The 15,981-nt window shown below is 39.9% G+C and overlaps 1 protein-coding gene across 4 annotated transcripts in view; it reads left to right on the top strand.

The window, feature by feature from the left end:
* The first annotated feature begins 376 nt into the window (after positions 1-376).
* sox13 (SRY-box transcription factor 13) overlaps positions 377-15,981 on the top strand; it is a 35,449-nt gene continuing 19,844 nt past the window's right edge. For 2 of the 4 annotated variants that reach the window (XM_026306443.1, XM_026306441.1), the window contains exon 1: positions 377-694. Coding sequence is in view for 1 of the 4 variants with exons in the window: in XM_026306440.1 (XP_026162225.1) it covers positions 13,442-13,515 (74 nt within the window). In the remaining 3 variants the exon portion in view is untranslated. Of the gene's footprint in view, positions 695-4,828; positions 4,877-13,441; positions 13,516-15,981 lie in introns of those variants that run through there. The other 2 variants (XM_026306442.1, XM_026306440.1) reach the window with 2 other exon arrangements.

The following is a 15,981-nucleotide window of genomic DNA, read 5'->3' as shown; positions in this document are numbered from 1 at the left end:
TCCGTACAGTCCCTAGGAAATTGAAATACGTCACCTTGGACACTTAAAAAATGTGATTGTAGCATTTGTCAACATTTACAGACATTTTATCGATTCAGTGGCTAATCGGTTAAGAATCAGTACGGTTAGACGACGGGAATGGAAACAATCATGAATTGCGTCACAGAAAGTTAAATAACTTCTTTAATATCTGTTAAGCCGGCTGAAGTATCCAAGGTAAACTGAGCCTCTTCTCTCTTTCTCTCCCTGTCTGTCCTTGTGTCCCGACAGCCACCACCTGGAAATCAGTCCCTCTCTCTTTAAGTGGGAGGTGAGTGGCAGGGCGCTGCGCACGGTGAGCGCTGGGAACCCAGACCAGTATACAGAAAGTCACTGGGAGTGAGGGAGGGCGGGAGCGAGAGTAGGACTGCGCTCTCAGTCTCCAAAACATTTACGCACAGGCAGTAGTATTCCACCTCTGCGTGTATCCGCGCTCCCCCACCGTCATCGTACCAACATCCACCACCGCCAACCAGCTCACTCCACAGCGACGGATCGGGAGCAAAAGTCCGCACACGTACTGAGCAGCCTCTGTCCCAAACCACCGTGCTTTGCATGCGGTGAGCAATTAAACCGGGAGAGGAAGAGGAGGAGGACGGAAGTTTTTTTTTTTTTTTTGTTCTCTCGTGGAGAGCTCAGGGCGCATCGGTGACTGGTGAGTGGAGACTTGATCACATTTCGGTGTTAGTACGCTTGAAATGCAATCGCTTAAAAAACTAATCCTTGTGACTAAGGGATTGTTTAGGAACCTCTGCGCACATTAGAACTCACTGGTAGTATTTTTTTGTCACGCCACACTTGCTTTGAAAACTTCCTGAACTCTTTAAAATGTTGCGGATATGTATTTAAGTTTGTCCTTTATCAGTCTAGAGAGGTATAATTTTTATCCCACACATAAATGTCTGACTTCCAGGAATTTCCGTTCTTGCTTTCTTCCATCATAATTCATGCAAGAGATTTTATTCTGACCTAAAGCAAGTGCTCTCCACTCCGTGTCTTTCACTCTCTCCTGTGAAATCTTTATTTTTTTCCTCTGAATGTGCCAAAAATGAGAGTCTGACAGCACAGTGCTGCACTGCATGGCTGACAGCTTACACAATTATCCAGTTGGGGGGACTGATGATGATGATGATGATGATGAGGACGATGAGGATGTCAGCTCTGTTGGCAGATGCAAATGAGTGGGTATCAGCAGGTTCACTGAGAATAGGTACATGCGTCAACATTTTGCCAAAGGCTTCAACACCTTTCTATTTCCTGCTGGTTTGCTCAAGTTGAGGAGTGCAGCAGAATAATTAGAACTCTATCAAGGTTCATTATGATATGAACTTGCCCTTGTGGTCATATTTATAAAAATAACACAAAGGAAGCATTTAAATAACATTTTTTTCAGGTAGCATTAAAAAAGAAATTTGGTTTATATGAGGAAAAAGGGTAAAAAAAAAAAAGTTGAATTTGTTGTCTAGAACTAGTTTTTCCTATGTCATATGTCATGAATCATGGGTGCATTGTGAGTCAGCGGTGTGTGGATTCCCACCCAAGGGTCCTTTGATGAGGATACAGACATCCTCATCATGCAAAAAAGCTCAGAAATAAGTGTGTGGCTGATGGGGATCAGTGGTGAGGCTGTCTTGCTGCAGCATAGTTAAGGAGACTGTCACTGTGAGCCCTGGTTGTGGGACCAGTTCAGAGGTCTTAGTGCGGAGTACACAGTAAATAAAAAGCCTGTGGTTATTCTGCCACAGCGGGGGGAGGCACTGAACAGTAAAGTTGCAAATTTGTACGAGCGTGCATGCTTGTCTTTACAGTGGCTGGCTGCATACAAAGCTGTCTGTCAGTGGGGAGTCCCTGACCTTTCTTTTACGTCAATCTCCTTGTCTTCTTCGCCCCCCCCTACTGCTGCCACCACTCCTTTTCTTTCCTCTTCATTCATTCTTTCCTTCTTTTTTTTTTTTTTTTTTGGTAGAAGTGGGACAGTTAGAAGGACGGTACTGCTGCATATCTATATCCTGCAACTTGCATGTACACATCATCTCCTGATGCTCTGTGATGGCCACAGTGGAGAGGAGGATGGAGCTGTGCACAGTTGAAGACTGTCTATCAGCACCTCTTTATGTTGTATAGTATGTATGTCTCAATTTATCTGTTTGTCTGACACACACATACGCACATGGTAATCCCAAGGAGTGGCTTGGCATTTCACCCTTCACCTCTGCCTCCCCTGCCCATATTTTCTGTTTTGGAGCTACGTCTTCAGGTGTGGAACGAATGGGTTCATGTTGGATGAAAGGTGACCCAGGTGCTTACTGTTCCACTCATTGCTGGTTGTCTTGAGTGCTATCAATTCTCACATCATAGCAGTAGGACAAACTAGTGTATGATTGGCTGGCATGTGTCTGTTAGAATCTGAACACTTAAACTAGTCAGGTGTTCAACCAGTTTCAAATCGGAATGAATTTAAATAAACACAAAGAAATAGATGAGATAGTATCTGATATTTTTCTGTCGGAGGAGAGAACAGAGAAGCTCCCAAAAAAACGTAATCTGTTTCATAAAGTTTTTAGTAAAGACATGATTGGTTTATCTTATTATTTGCAAATGTGATATATTACCATTTAATTTGATGGGTCCCTAAAAATATATACTAGTACCTTGAAATCATTGTAAAATTCCACAAGGTCAGCATCTTGTTTTATGAGATTTCAAGTTTTCAAACATTAGCAGGCTTTTGTTTTTATAACAATTGGATGTTTAATCTTGTGCCTGCAATAAGAGGCAAAACCAAACCCTGTGTTTTTTTCCCTTTTGGCAGAGCCAAAACACTCTGCAGCATTCCAGTATAGAAGATAATGAACTGCACATTACTTATTATTTTTACATATAATGACACCTTCTTGTGCATTATTTATAACTTTTTTTTTTTCGCTCAGACTTTTGAATTAGTTGTGTTGCGTTTTAAATGGTTTGTTGTGTCTGTGTGTATGTATGTGTGTGCTCACTGTTTCCTATACATCGGATGTCCCCATAAGGGCAGCAGAGCAGACAAAGGTTTTTCCCCTCTCTCCTCCTGACCTCCGGTATCCTCTGGACATTGTTCTCTCAATCCTATTGACCAGGAGTCCGCAGAGAAACACCACAATGGAGAATAATGGCACGTCTGTGTGTGTGTGTCTGTGTGTGTGCGTGTACTCCTCAGCTTCTCCTGTAGCGTTGTGTGCGGCCCAGCTAATCACAAATAACAATGCAGGGTTTCGGGAGCCCTTGTGCTCTCTTAAAATAAAACCCTCTTGCCGCATTGTCTCCTTTTGGAATCACAACTGTGAACGTGGAAACACTCAACATGCTGACGTCTGATAGTTTTAGCCACAAGTCATGTCAGTGGCTCAAACTTCAAAACTTTTTTTAATTAATCCAGCAATTTGCTTGTTCTATCTTCAAGACCAAATACTACTCCTACCACTACTATTTTGACAACAACCACTACTAATACTATAATAAAAAATGATTGTAAATTGCTGTAGTTGTTGATTGTAAGTTGCAGTCCTAATAAATTTCTAATTGATTTACTATATAGTTGCAGTATTTTGATGTACTATAGTTTGCTATTGAATATTTTTACTGTTGTGAATTAAAATTAAACCGTTTTTGCCCAGCCATTATTGAGGCGCAATTACACTCTCATTCAACCATGTTCCCTTATTTAACCAGATAAATAATCCCACAGAAGTTTAAAACCACTATTGTAACAGGGACCTGGCACGGGAGGTAGTGTAGAAACATGTTTTGCCGGTCCTTGAAATCAGTTCCATCTAAAACTGAATATGGGTCATTATAGTTTGGCTTTCATGCATTATTTTGAGTAGTTTCTCTGCCTCTGTCTGTAGACTTGAAGTCTACAGCATTACAGTCAATTGCTGATCAATAGTTAACCTTTTCAGACATATGTCAATATGACAAAATTCTGTAGTTGCAGCTTTGAAATGTGTTGATGTTCTGGTGTTGTTCATCTTATATCATAGTAAAATGAATTTCGTTTCATTTTGGACTGTTGGTCAGAATATGCCATTTTTCATTCTGGGAAGTTTACTGACAAAACAACACAAGAAAGTAATCAGCAGTTGCAGCTGTATAGACATGAAGTTCTGCATATGATATACTGTTAACATGGTACCTACAGTATTGTGGTGTCAATTATGAGTTTATTCTCTCCGATAGGTAGTAAAGGTATGTCTCTAATCTGTTCTCTAATAAGTGGATCAAGTGAGATTATTCAGGTTTATTCTTCACCGTGTCCCTGATAAGAGCGTGCTATCACAGTCAGTTTCTGTGCCTCAGTGTCCTCTTTTGCATTATTTAACAGCCTGTTCTCCTCATGTTAAGCCATTATGATCTGTGAATATGTAATCTTTATAGATTCTGTATATCGGGATCATACATCACCAGACATTTAGTGCAAGTGCTGAGAAAACTGTCTAAGGGTAGAACTTCTTAGCCATCCTTAAGTGTCAAGCCACATCTCATCTTAAGCTTTTATTTTTTTTATTTATCTTTGGGGCCAATGGGGTAAGAAAGAGCACCTTATCTTAACATCTCATAACATCAACACCCATTGCAGGATTTTTTACTTTAAACCTGTTGCTTTGGTAGAGGAAGAAAAAAGAGAAGACTGTAGGAACTTCATAGGAAATGCACACATACACATACACACAAAGGATGCACTGTGGCTCTCAGTGGGTGGGTGATAAAGTATAAGTCTATACTGTTGATGGGCCACTCTGTGAGACATACAGAGACAACAGCAGCCACCCACTGGTGAGAATCTATATCCACCTTCAAGGTAAGAGTCGTGCTTTACATACATCAGGCTTTTCTTTACCAAACCCCCAGATGAGTGAGGCTTGTTTCTTTAAGGCTTTTCATGTGTTTGCTTCATATGCACTCTTTGAAGCATGCAATGACGTGTGTGTGTGTGTGTCAAAGCAGTAATCCAGTTTATGTTTAGGTGTCTGTTTCATGAAGATGAAGATTTTCTTTAAAAAAAGTACTTAAAGGATCTCAGTCTGTCCTGCACATGCAAAGTTGGCCACCTATGCGTTCAGTGTTCTTTCAATGGTGTCATAAGCTCATAATAACACACTAATAATGCAAGAGTGAAGCCCACGCTTTCAGCCGTTGCAGGCTATTTATCAACAGCTGTAAATCAGTTTTTAAAGAAGAAAGAACGGAAGCAATCTTGAATGCTGCCCAGCATTTCTCATGCCACTTTTAATCAGTCTTTAAGTTGTGAAAAAAAAAAAAAAAAGAGAACAGTACTTGAGTTTTCTGAACTTCTCTTACATGTGTTCACACCTGTGTTGAATGCACATGTTCATTCAGCACGCAATTTCAGAAAGCAAGCTCCTACAGGACTAAGGTGTGTTTCACTAAACACAGCGTCGAGAGGGAAGCTTTTGTTGGAAAGTATTTGGTGTGTTTTAAGTTCTGATCTCTGTGAAAGGGCCATAACTACAGGTTTCTTTTGTCTCGCTGTTCCCAAAATGCTCGTCACATAACGGCCCTGTATTGTTTGGCACATGGGACATGAATGAGCAAGTTTAGATGCTGAAAAATCAACAATAAAATGCTGTAGAATCTGCCTCCTCATTTGGAAGAGCCCTTATAGAGAGCAAATAATAAAAATGTAATGACTTGAAAATTATATTATTGAGGATTTTTTGTTGCTTTGATCATGATAAATGTGGACCCCAAATTTAAAAAAAAATGACTGTTAGACATAAATAAAGAATGGTCGTGACAACGTAATAAAATAAGTAAGATTAATTCACACATTAATTAAATTTAGACTTTACGTTTCATGCTACCACAATGCCACAGTTTCTGTTTGCTTTTTAATATGTTTCAGCACCTTTACTAACCAACAGATTTGCTTGCCATCAGAGAAGTGCACACAACAGATGTTTTTTGTTTGCCATGACTAAAGATAAAAGTATAATCAGCTTGTTGCCATCCTCCTTCCAGCCGATTTGTTTATTTCTGTGGCGATCGGGAAGAATTCACAAACACTCTATTGATACATGAGCTCGGCATGCACAAATAAAAACGTACCAGTTTCCTGGTTCATTTACATGACGTTCCCTTAGGCTCAACAACACCACACTGTTGTTATACGAAACCCTAATTTTTTATTAAAACCCTAGACTCCCACTCTATACCTGTGTCTGTGCGCGTGTTTGTGTGTGTGTGTGTGTGTGTACATGTGCAAGCATTTGCAAATGATCAGAAACCGTTTGTTCGCACTACAGCAGTCCAGCGGCATGATTTGCATCCTTTCAAAATCAGTGAAATCTAAAGCGACAGTAAGCCATTATGTGCTTACTTGTTTTTGTGTAAAACTTATTTGAACTATAATGTGACTACGACTAATCATTCACAATGTGTTTACTATAATGTGACTACGACTAATCATTCACAATGTGTTTAGGCTTTTGATATATCTTTTAGTGTCCAATAAAGTGAACAACAACACCAGTGACACATCTTTAAACTGATTCTTTCAGCAAAGTAAAAGATGTAAAAGATGATAGACTGCTGAAAATATAACAGCTTAACTTAAAAAAAAACAAAAAAAAAACTCCGCTGTAGTGAGGTCTGTCCTCGTCACACATACCCTGCCATTCTCAAATGAAATGAATGAAATCTCAAACTTCCAAAGGGAAATAAACAGAAATACATGTATGGTATATCACAGTACGCCAGAAAATAGAAAGGACAGAGGTGAGGTGGTACATACTGTGGCAGCAGTGAAGTTGTAGATGAGTGCTGGATGACCACACCATCCTGGTACACGATATCAGCTATAAACCCTAAACCTTTCTTTATTTGCTGCTCTTGGGCAGCTTGCTGCTGTTGCCCTGCAGGCAGATAAGGATTTCTTTCCATGTTTTAAGTCTTTTTCATGTGTCTTGGTTTTATCAATTGCTGAAGTCTAAAAAAATTGAAGGTGAAACCACTCAGATAAATTACAGCATGTGGCATTTAACCACTTTATCAGCCTGTCACCTCCAAAAACAAAAGAGCTCTGCAGACTATAAAGAATGGTGAACTTTTTCCTCAAATTTAAAACTGTATTTGGTTTCTACTCTGGGCTATTTTAGTTATAACTAAATACACCAGTTAATATTTCACTCGAATGGCATATAAAAAAAGTTTAGACTTTAGGAAATTAAGATGAAAAGAGAAACAGCTCACAAATATATAGTTTCAGTTAGAAAAAAGGCTCAGCCATTTCCTAAAACAGCTGTGCACTGGAGTTTTGAACAAATATGACTTAAATAGGAGGAAGTGCTGTATTTGTTGAGGACTGTTTAGAGTTGTGGATTAATTCAGATTTGGTGTGTTAGCGAGTATTTCTGTGAGCAGGATGGTGTATGAGCGATGAAGTCAAATACGCCGCAGTAATAAAGCAACATGAAACCTAGTGCAACAATATGTCTAACTGCTGTGTTTTTAACAATTCAATATGGTATTTTCATGGAATTTGCTCACAAGAGGGCAAATACAGAAAATCATCAGTTCTATGGCAAAGGCAAACAGGCACAAGAAAATGACTGTTAGTCTAGCCTGGTCTTCATTAGTGCTTTAAGCTTTAGCCAGTCCTGCTTACCTAAAGGCTAAAGTATATAATACAGGTTTGTACTTTGGCTTTTTTTCCACGTCTGAAAGTCATAGATTTTGTAGTATGGAGGGGAAGTTTTCCAATACGGATTGTGAAATAGGGTAAGAGAAACTTTTTCTTCATCTTTTGAGCAGTTTATCTGTCTCCAGGGAAAATAGTTACATTAGTTAAAATAGCAAGTTAATGTTCAAGTGAGTCTTCTATCAACCATAGCAGCAAAGCCTGATGGAATTATCCCCATAACATTAGCCTTTAATGTGAAAGGCTGCAGTTTGTTTCGTGTTAGTACTAATATTTAATCTTGTCTTCCTTATAAAGCTTGACCAGTGAGCTAGAACAGTGAAGTTGTGGACCTGACAGTTAACCAATGAGTTGAAAGTCACTATAAAGTTTAATAAAGCTGCAGAATCAGGTTCATCACTGCCAGCAACCCCGTTCACTTTGTCATTTTCTAAATAGTCATTTTAAAAACATTAATTTTAACTAATGGTTCCCTCTTTCCTGTTTTTCTTTCCTGTTCATGACCCTGCTTTCATCTCTCATTCTGCTTTTTGACTTGCCATTTGTATGAATATGGGTTATTGGAGCATGCTTCGATTTAAAATGATACCCTACCAATGTTACTGTGTTTTCCTGTTTTCACACAGATTCTAGATGTATCTGCAATGTACTCAGGTCTGCAGTTGGGCCTGTGCACGAAGCCAGGTAGTGTGTCATTATGGTGGTTATCTAGCAACTTCAGACATGATCTCCAGCTTATTGGAGCTGGTTAAGACCTATGGCACTAAGTTGTTAGTAGCATAAGATGCTATACTTGTGAAACACACATGTACGCACGCACACACACGCACACAGCAGAGCCCTCCTGCAGTTTCTCAGCGCTGAGACGAACGGGCCCTCGGCAGAATCACCTGTTGTGCTCCTTACTGCTCAAAGGCGTTTCCATAGTAACGTCTCAGAGCCCTGGCCCCTTGGTCTATAAGACCCTCAGCAAACAGACCCCCACCACCACCACCATTACAAACTCCATAAAACACACACACACACATAGGTTGTGCACACGTGGGTGCTCTCAGAAAGCAGCAGTGAATGGAGTAAGGATATAAAGTGTGCCAGGCTAAAGGAGAGAGCACATTGTGAGAGTCGGGCCTCCTTTGTCTGAGCTAGCCTGAAGGAGCAGGGGGTGGAAAGAGTGGGGGTGTGGGGGGGGGCTTTGTGAAGGAAGAGAAAAAAGTGGCCTTCATACACATCCTTTCTTCCCTTTCTCTTGTACTATCTCTTTATTGGGAGTGTGTTTTGTCTTCTCCCCCCAATCCTCCTCCTCCTTCTCTCTGATAAATGCCACAGTAGCCTTTCGCTAGCCGCCACAATAGACGACCTGTTTCAGGGAGAGAGAGGGAGAGAGAGGTAGAGAGAGAGAGAGAGAGAGAGAAAAAGAGAAGGATAAGGGGTTTGAAAAAATGGCTGCTTTTTAACCCGTGCTTCTGAAAAGCAGAAGAATAAAGGGGCCGTGACTATAGCCAGAGTCCCGTTCTCCTCTCTATTCTCTCTCCGCAGCGTCTTTGTGAAGGGTGCAGTTGTGTCATCAGCCTATTTATACATCTTATTTAGAAGCTCTTTGAGAGAGAAACTGGACAAGGAGATAGATAAGCCTGTAGAGTGGATTGGTGCAGGATAGAACCACAGCAGACATTATTCTTGCTGATGTGCAACTTTGATCACTGCTAATGCATCAAAGACTTAAAGTCAACAGAGCTGTGCTTTGATATTACTTCATTTCTGACCACAATAAACTAATGGAATGCATAATTAGAAACTATCAAAAACATATTGTGCTTTACCTTATTTGTTTATTGTCAGATTCCTGGCTTTCCTGGGATTACATTTTGCTTGCATTTAGACATTGCATATGTAGCATTTCAAAGCCACTGAAACCACTCACTCATCGTCATCGACCAATAGCAGGGGAATGATAATGAATATTGCAGAATGACTGGCACCATTGTTTCTGGGGTCCACCAAAAAAGTTGGGTACCAGATTTTGATAGATTGCATGTAATACAGAAAACAGTGAAAAAAAAAAAATTGTTTTGGAAAAAAAAAAATCAAAATGGCGGCAAATTTATGTCAGACCAAAATCTGCTTTCTGAATTGCAAAATCTTCCAAGGAATCATGAAAATTTTTGCTTGATGTGTCACATAGAAGTTATTAGTCCAGTCATTCAAAAAAATGTATTACCTGCCACATGGTGGTGAAATATTTTTATTATCTGTGGCAAGTACAAAAGTTTTATGTGATTATCTTGAACAGTTTTTGAGATATTAAGAAAAAACATGGCATTGTTTTCCCTGGTATTCCTTTGGGGAAAAATCCACTAGTTTTTCACAATTTGTAAAAAACTGCACACCAGATCCTTACCAAATATAGTCATAGAGCAGCATTCCCAATGGGAAGACACCAAATACAAGAATTTGAATAAATTCACGGAGTAACAACAATAGGCGTGCTTTACACCTTCGGTGCCAGCACACCGGCGTCTATCCTACTACTTGCACATGTTGCGCCATCTGAACCAAAAAATTAAAACCAATTTTTGTTTTTAGTAGACAAGCAAAATTCCATGAATGCATTGATTGTATGCACGAGCTGTAACAAAGCCCTGAAAGTAGCTATTTTTTGGAGTACTGGAAGCAAATTATACGTCTTACTGCTATGAGGTACATTGCACACTGGTGTGGGCAGGGGCAATGTGCAGGAACTACAACCCTTCAACTTTGAGAGTCATTAAAACACAGAGGGAAGCACAGGCATATGTTCAGAGCAAATTAAGGTGGAATGATTTTGCGACCCCCTTCAGCAACAATCACTCTCCTTTGCAATAATTGTGATGCAAATTTGGATTTGGTTTCTTTGATTCACTTTGAGTGATGATCTACTTTTCCTTCAGAAAACACAGATTGTTGAAGCTGTTGTCCACACCGAAGGTATTTGACAAACATCGTGCAGAGGGCTCTAAACAAAGCCTGACATTTATCACTGAAGAAGGCCTGCAGCCTACCAAGAACTGTATCTAAATAAAACAGTCTGCCCTGATTTCCTGACAACAGATTAAGTCATATTGGTTCTGTTTAAGAAAATTAACATATCTCTGTGGTCAGGGGTTAGGCATATGTGCAGTCTGTTCACTGTTAAAACTTTTTCAGACTTGTCTGACAAGAGATTATATTCAGGGGGCAATGGTAAAACAATAAGTAAAGCACAAATACACACATTTACAGCCATGTCTTGTGTACTACAAAACTTTCTCTTACATCTGACTGTAATCAGCAGTTATTTTAATTATTTTTATCATTTCATTTTGCGGCTTTTTCCTTGTTTTCTTTTCCGAATCAAATTGTTTTGTTTTTTTTCCACATTACAAGCTTGCACATTGTGTTACCTTCCTCTTCCGTATCTGACACATAAGACCTTTCTTGTTTGCTTGTTGAACCTCTGGGTCATGAATTTTCATAGTGCAGTATGTGTATGCTAATGTTCTTTTTCATCCCCCAAAACACTTTTAAAATAAAAAAAACATAAATTAAATGTTCACCACCTTTTTCCAACAGAAATAATATTTTCACAAGAAACATCTTAGCACGTGAAGTAATCACACTTTCTTCTCCATTCCTTCTTGGGTCATTTTCACTTTATTGACTACTTTTTTTGGTATTAATTTAATATTTATTGCATCTCTGGGCATGAGGTAAATTTGAACTGTGAGTTAGTGATGTGTTGGAGATTAGTGTGTGCTCTTGAGTGTGTGTCTGTGTGTGTGTGTGAGAGCATGTGTGTGCAGTAGGCAGGCCTCTACGGGGCAGCCCCTAAACTCCAAGAGGAAAAAGGGAGTAAAATGCAGTCTTTGTGATGTCTCTATCATTCAATCGCAGCACTGGAGTTCCCAACACTGCTCTTTGTGTGATGAACTGACCAGCAACCACAGAACAACAGCACCTTATCAGGGCTTGTAGTCCTCTGCTTCTAAGTACACACACACATATACACACACACACACGCGCGCACACACACACACACACACACACACACGGGCATACACGTTCACACACACACACACAGCAACAGATGCACAGAGTTCTTGAACAAAGCTGACTGGCCTCATTAGAGAATGCGCTCTCAGGACTGAAGACACAAAAGCCTTGCTCTCTTCTCCATTCCTTCCAATCTCTTCCTCTGTTCTCTTGGCCTTTTGATGTCAAGGGTACTGAACCATAGTGCATAGTCCAAAGAATAAGCTCATCAGGAATACACACTCAGTTTCCTCATTTTTTTTTTTTGTCTTTTTATCTTGCCCTGAGAGAGTGTGTGTGTATGTGTGTGTGTGTAGGTGCGTGGGTGTCTCACCAACTCTATCAATAAAAAAATAAAATAAAATAAAGGTCCCAAAACCCACACGCAGAGTTTGAATCATTTTCCTATGACAGTGTGGTCTTAAGGATGTTCAGTGTAAGCGTTCTGCTGCTTGGCCTTGAAATTTCACTGAAAAGCTGTTTTTGAAATTTTCTTAAAGTCGGTCTGATAGAGTTAAATAAAAGTGTGGTAAACTGTTGAGAGGCACACAGACACAGTATGAAAAGGTGTGTAAACCAAGCAAAATTCTATGTATGTGTGAAATACAGAAACTTGGAGTATGAGGGTGTTTTGTTTTGGAGGTCACTCACTTTTGCGATAGCTTTTTAGTTGTTTTGATGATTTAGGTACCTAATACTAATACTAATACTGGATGTGATATGGTTGAGTGTGAGTGGAAGAACTGGTAATTGCCCATCTTGGTTTGTTGGAAGCACTACTAGAAGGGCTACTGTTGCTGGATGTTGGATCTCAGTTGGCTGCTGTAGCTTATAACGTACTGGTCATTTCCATAGAGAGATCTGTTCACATACCTACAGTCATGCTTTTGATTATTTACACAGACAAATTGCAGTTTGAACTTTGCAGGACAGTTTGCTTGTGGCACAGCGTCCAGCTCTCCCCAATAGGGGAGTGTGTGTGTTCCATGCAAAGTCACGTTTCAGCTTTAAATGTTGAACCCCTTGAACGTGCCCATAGATGCAACCGTGAGTGTAACTGTGTCTCTATGACCTAACCTATCCAGAGTGTACCCCACCTCTCACCCAGTGTTAGCTGATACAAACCCCAAAGCCCCCCTCCTCACCCCCACCCAGTTGAAGAATTTACAAAATTGAATTTAATGAGCAAAAAATTTTAGTTCCTGTCCTCTGAATTATTAATGATTTTAAACAGCAGCGACAATAGTCTGATTCTATCACACGTTGTTGTTTATATGTTGCCTGGCCTGTACACCACAACCCTGTCATTATTCTGACCTCACTGTCCCTGGTTCCAGTCACATGTCCAGGGAATCATAACTGAGGATAAAGCTGACTTTGTTAAAAAGCGTCTGAAGCTGATGAATACTCTTATCACACCGCAATCACACCTGTTGGTTGGCTGATGTTGTGTGGTTATTGTGCAAGTTAGGGCTGCAGCCAGGGTTACCTGCATCTGCATGCTAATTATGCAAATGAAGACCACGGACGGTGGGATTTGAAGAGGCTCTTTGTGTTTCCTCCTCTTGAGCAGGGAGACTGGGTGGGGGGGGCGGCTGGGTCAGTGGTAACAGAAGAGTAGAAAAGACAGACATTTCTGGTGAAAAACAGTCAGACACTATGACTTGTATCAGCAGCTCTGTTCCAGTCAGGGAGCGCTGTTGGATCCCCTCACGACCGCTCGGCCATATCAGGTCAGTACAGAAAACTACATAGGAGACGGTGGAAAATGAAAGTTCTAAGTAGATCTTTTTTTTTTGTCTTCTAGTTTTGTGTTCACTACAAATATCCAATTTTAAAATTTGCAATTTTTTTGTTTATCATTAATTGAAGTTTGTGCACACTTTGTACGTGTAGCGTGCTCTTGAGTTTTATGAAACATGTCTTACTTTTTCTCTGAGCTGAAACCAAACAAAGCAGCATCCCTTATGTTAGGTTCAGGTTAAGAGAATCCAGATTTTTTTTAGAGTTTTAGAAAGGTTTGGTGTCTTTTAGTAATGTTTACCTTTGCTGGAAGACCTGCGTTAAGCCCAAGCCCCAGGCCCTGTGGGCAGACAGGCACTGCCTGGCACACAGCATTGGATTGTTTTATCATCCCTAAGCAAATCCTGCTAACTGTGAAACATTTCCCCAAACATTTGTTTATACATCGGTTTGCACTTGTCTTAACATGACTGCACAACAGGTTGAAAACTTACTCATCACACTGTCATGAAACGCTATCCACAACTGAACAATTTGTTTGTTGGAAATGTATCTAGAACTGGGGTGAAAGTATGCAAAGATCTAGGTGTTCGTTTGGTAGATTGTCGTGTTAGAGGCAGCTGACAGAGCCATGTTTTGGTTTTCTGTTATTGGTGCGTTCCTGCCGTAATAGCTGTCAGTCTTGGGGTTGACAGTGAGAACGTCTTTATTTGTTTATCACAGAGTAAACCTCTTTAGATGTTTAACACTTTATCCTGCTGATCTCAACTGCTGAGACCGGCTCCTGGCACTCTCTCTCTGTCTATTGTGCACTTTGCTATTCAGCCTCAGGCTGTAGTTGGAAAAGCAACAAGGACGATATAAATCCAAAAAGCTGCTCCTGTCAGAAGGAGAGGGGAAAAAAAACACTGAGAAAGAATAAGGAAACAAAGGAAGAAAAGAAAAGAAAGGGCAAACAACAGAAAGGATTTGCTCTGCCAATCCCCCTGGGGGTAATGTTAGGTTTTACGTGTTGCAACTTGTTGGGTAACTGAAGGTTTTGTGTGAAGTGTTTCTTGTGTCATGGGAAGTGTAAGGTTTCACTGCTGTCGGCACTCAAAGGAGAGGAGCTGATTTTTATCTGAGGCCAGAGGCGTGTTTCCTCTGTCCACTGTCATCCTCCATCGCCTCCTCCTCTGCTGCCACAGGAGCATTCAGTTCACAGCAGGGGTTGGGGCAAGTGTAGTTCTGTAACAACAGAAAAGATTAGTTCACACAAATCAAGGAAAACCTTTCCTTTTAACTCTGTAACTATTTCCAAATATAAAAGCTATTTATTGGAAAGAGCTGTGCAATCTGTGTTGATCACTTGAAGTCACTATTTTTTTTTTTTTTTTTAAATAAAATGTTGGTCGTCAAAACTAAGATTATATTGCATTCAAATTGGGCTAGAAAACAAATGATTCTTGATGTTAGCAAACGTTATCATTAAGACTAATGTGTAAGATATTCATTCTACTTTCAGCTGTTTTATCAACTGTAGCAACCAAAGAACAAAAATGACGTTTTTAGTTTTTAGTTTCATGGTGTTCTCCACTAACGTCTGATGTTCAGCTGAAAACTTTTACATGTCACTACAAATTAGGAAGTTGAGTTGCTTTATAATTCTCTATGGATTTGATTGCTAGATATTGCTGACTAAAAAGTATTCATGAAAAAGCATCACTAGAAGTTCTACGCTGAAACAGTCTTTCCTTTGATCTAAAATTAATCAGCGGATTTATGCAAAGCAATGTTCCACTGCACTTTCGTTTCTTTTTGAGGAATTTCCTAGAAACAGGTGTGAGTGTAGACATGGTTACATGGTGCAGATCGTGTCTCTTTTATAAAACAAGCATTGCTTAGCTCTTCAGAACAAATAAATAGGTATTGGAAGGAAGATACAGAGCCACCTGTGCTGATGGTTTACTCGCTGCTTGAGCTGAACTCGCCCCATTACAGTAGGTCATTTGTTCAGTTATATATATTTTTAATGTGAGAAATGGGTTGCAAAATTTACTTAGAGTGGTTTTTGCTCACTTTGTTCTACTTTGTTTAGCACAATGGCTGCTCTGAGGTCTATTTTATTGTTATTTCTTAGCAGCAAGGGGTGAGTGCCCATAAAAGCTGAGCAACACTGTAGGTGGTTGGAAAACATGCTTCAATAAGATAACCCAATAAGAAAGCAATGCTATTCAAATCATGCCACACAAACACATTACATATATACATAAGCAAGGTCAGGTTCCACATGGGTGCAGTCAGCTGCAAGTGTGTGTTTAACTACAAATAGAGTAATATAGAGGAAAGCAAAAACCTTGAGCGATTTGCAATATTGTAGCTAAGGTGCACGGTTTTATTTATTTATTTATTTTAAGAAAAAGGTTTGTGCTTGTAAACCACACACACCTTGACACATTCCTCACTGTCAACAGCTC

The sequence above is a fragment of the Mastacembelus armatus genome, chromosome 5, assembly GCF_900324485.2.
Source record: "Mastacembelus armatus chromosome 5, fMasArm1.2, whole genome shotgun sequence".
NCBI lineage: Eukaryota > Metazoa > Chordata > Actinopteri > Synbranchiformes > Mastacembelidae > Mastacembelus > Mastacembelus armatus.
The sequence above is the reverse complement of the archived record's forward strand: the minus strand, read 5'-3'. Positions and strand labels throughout refer to the sequence as shown.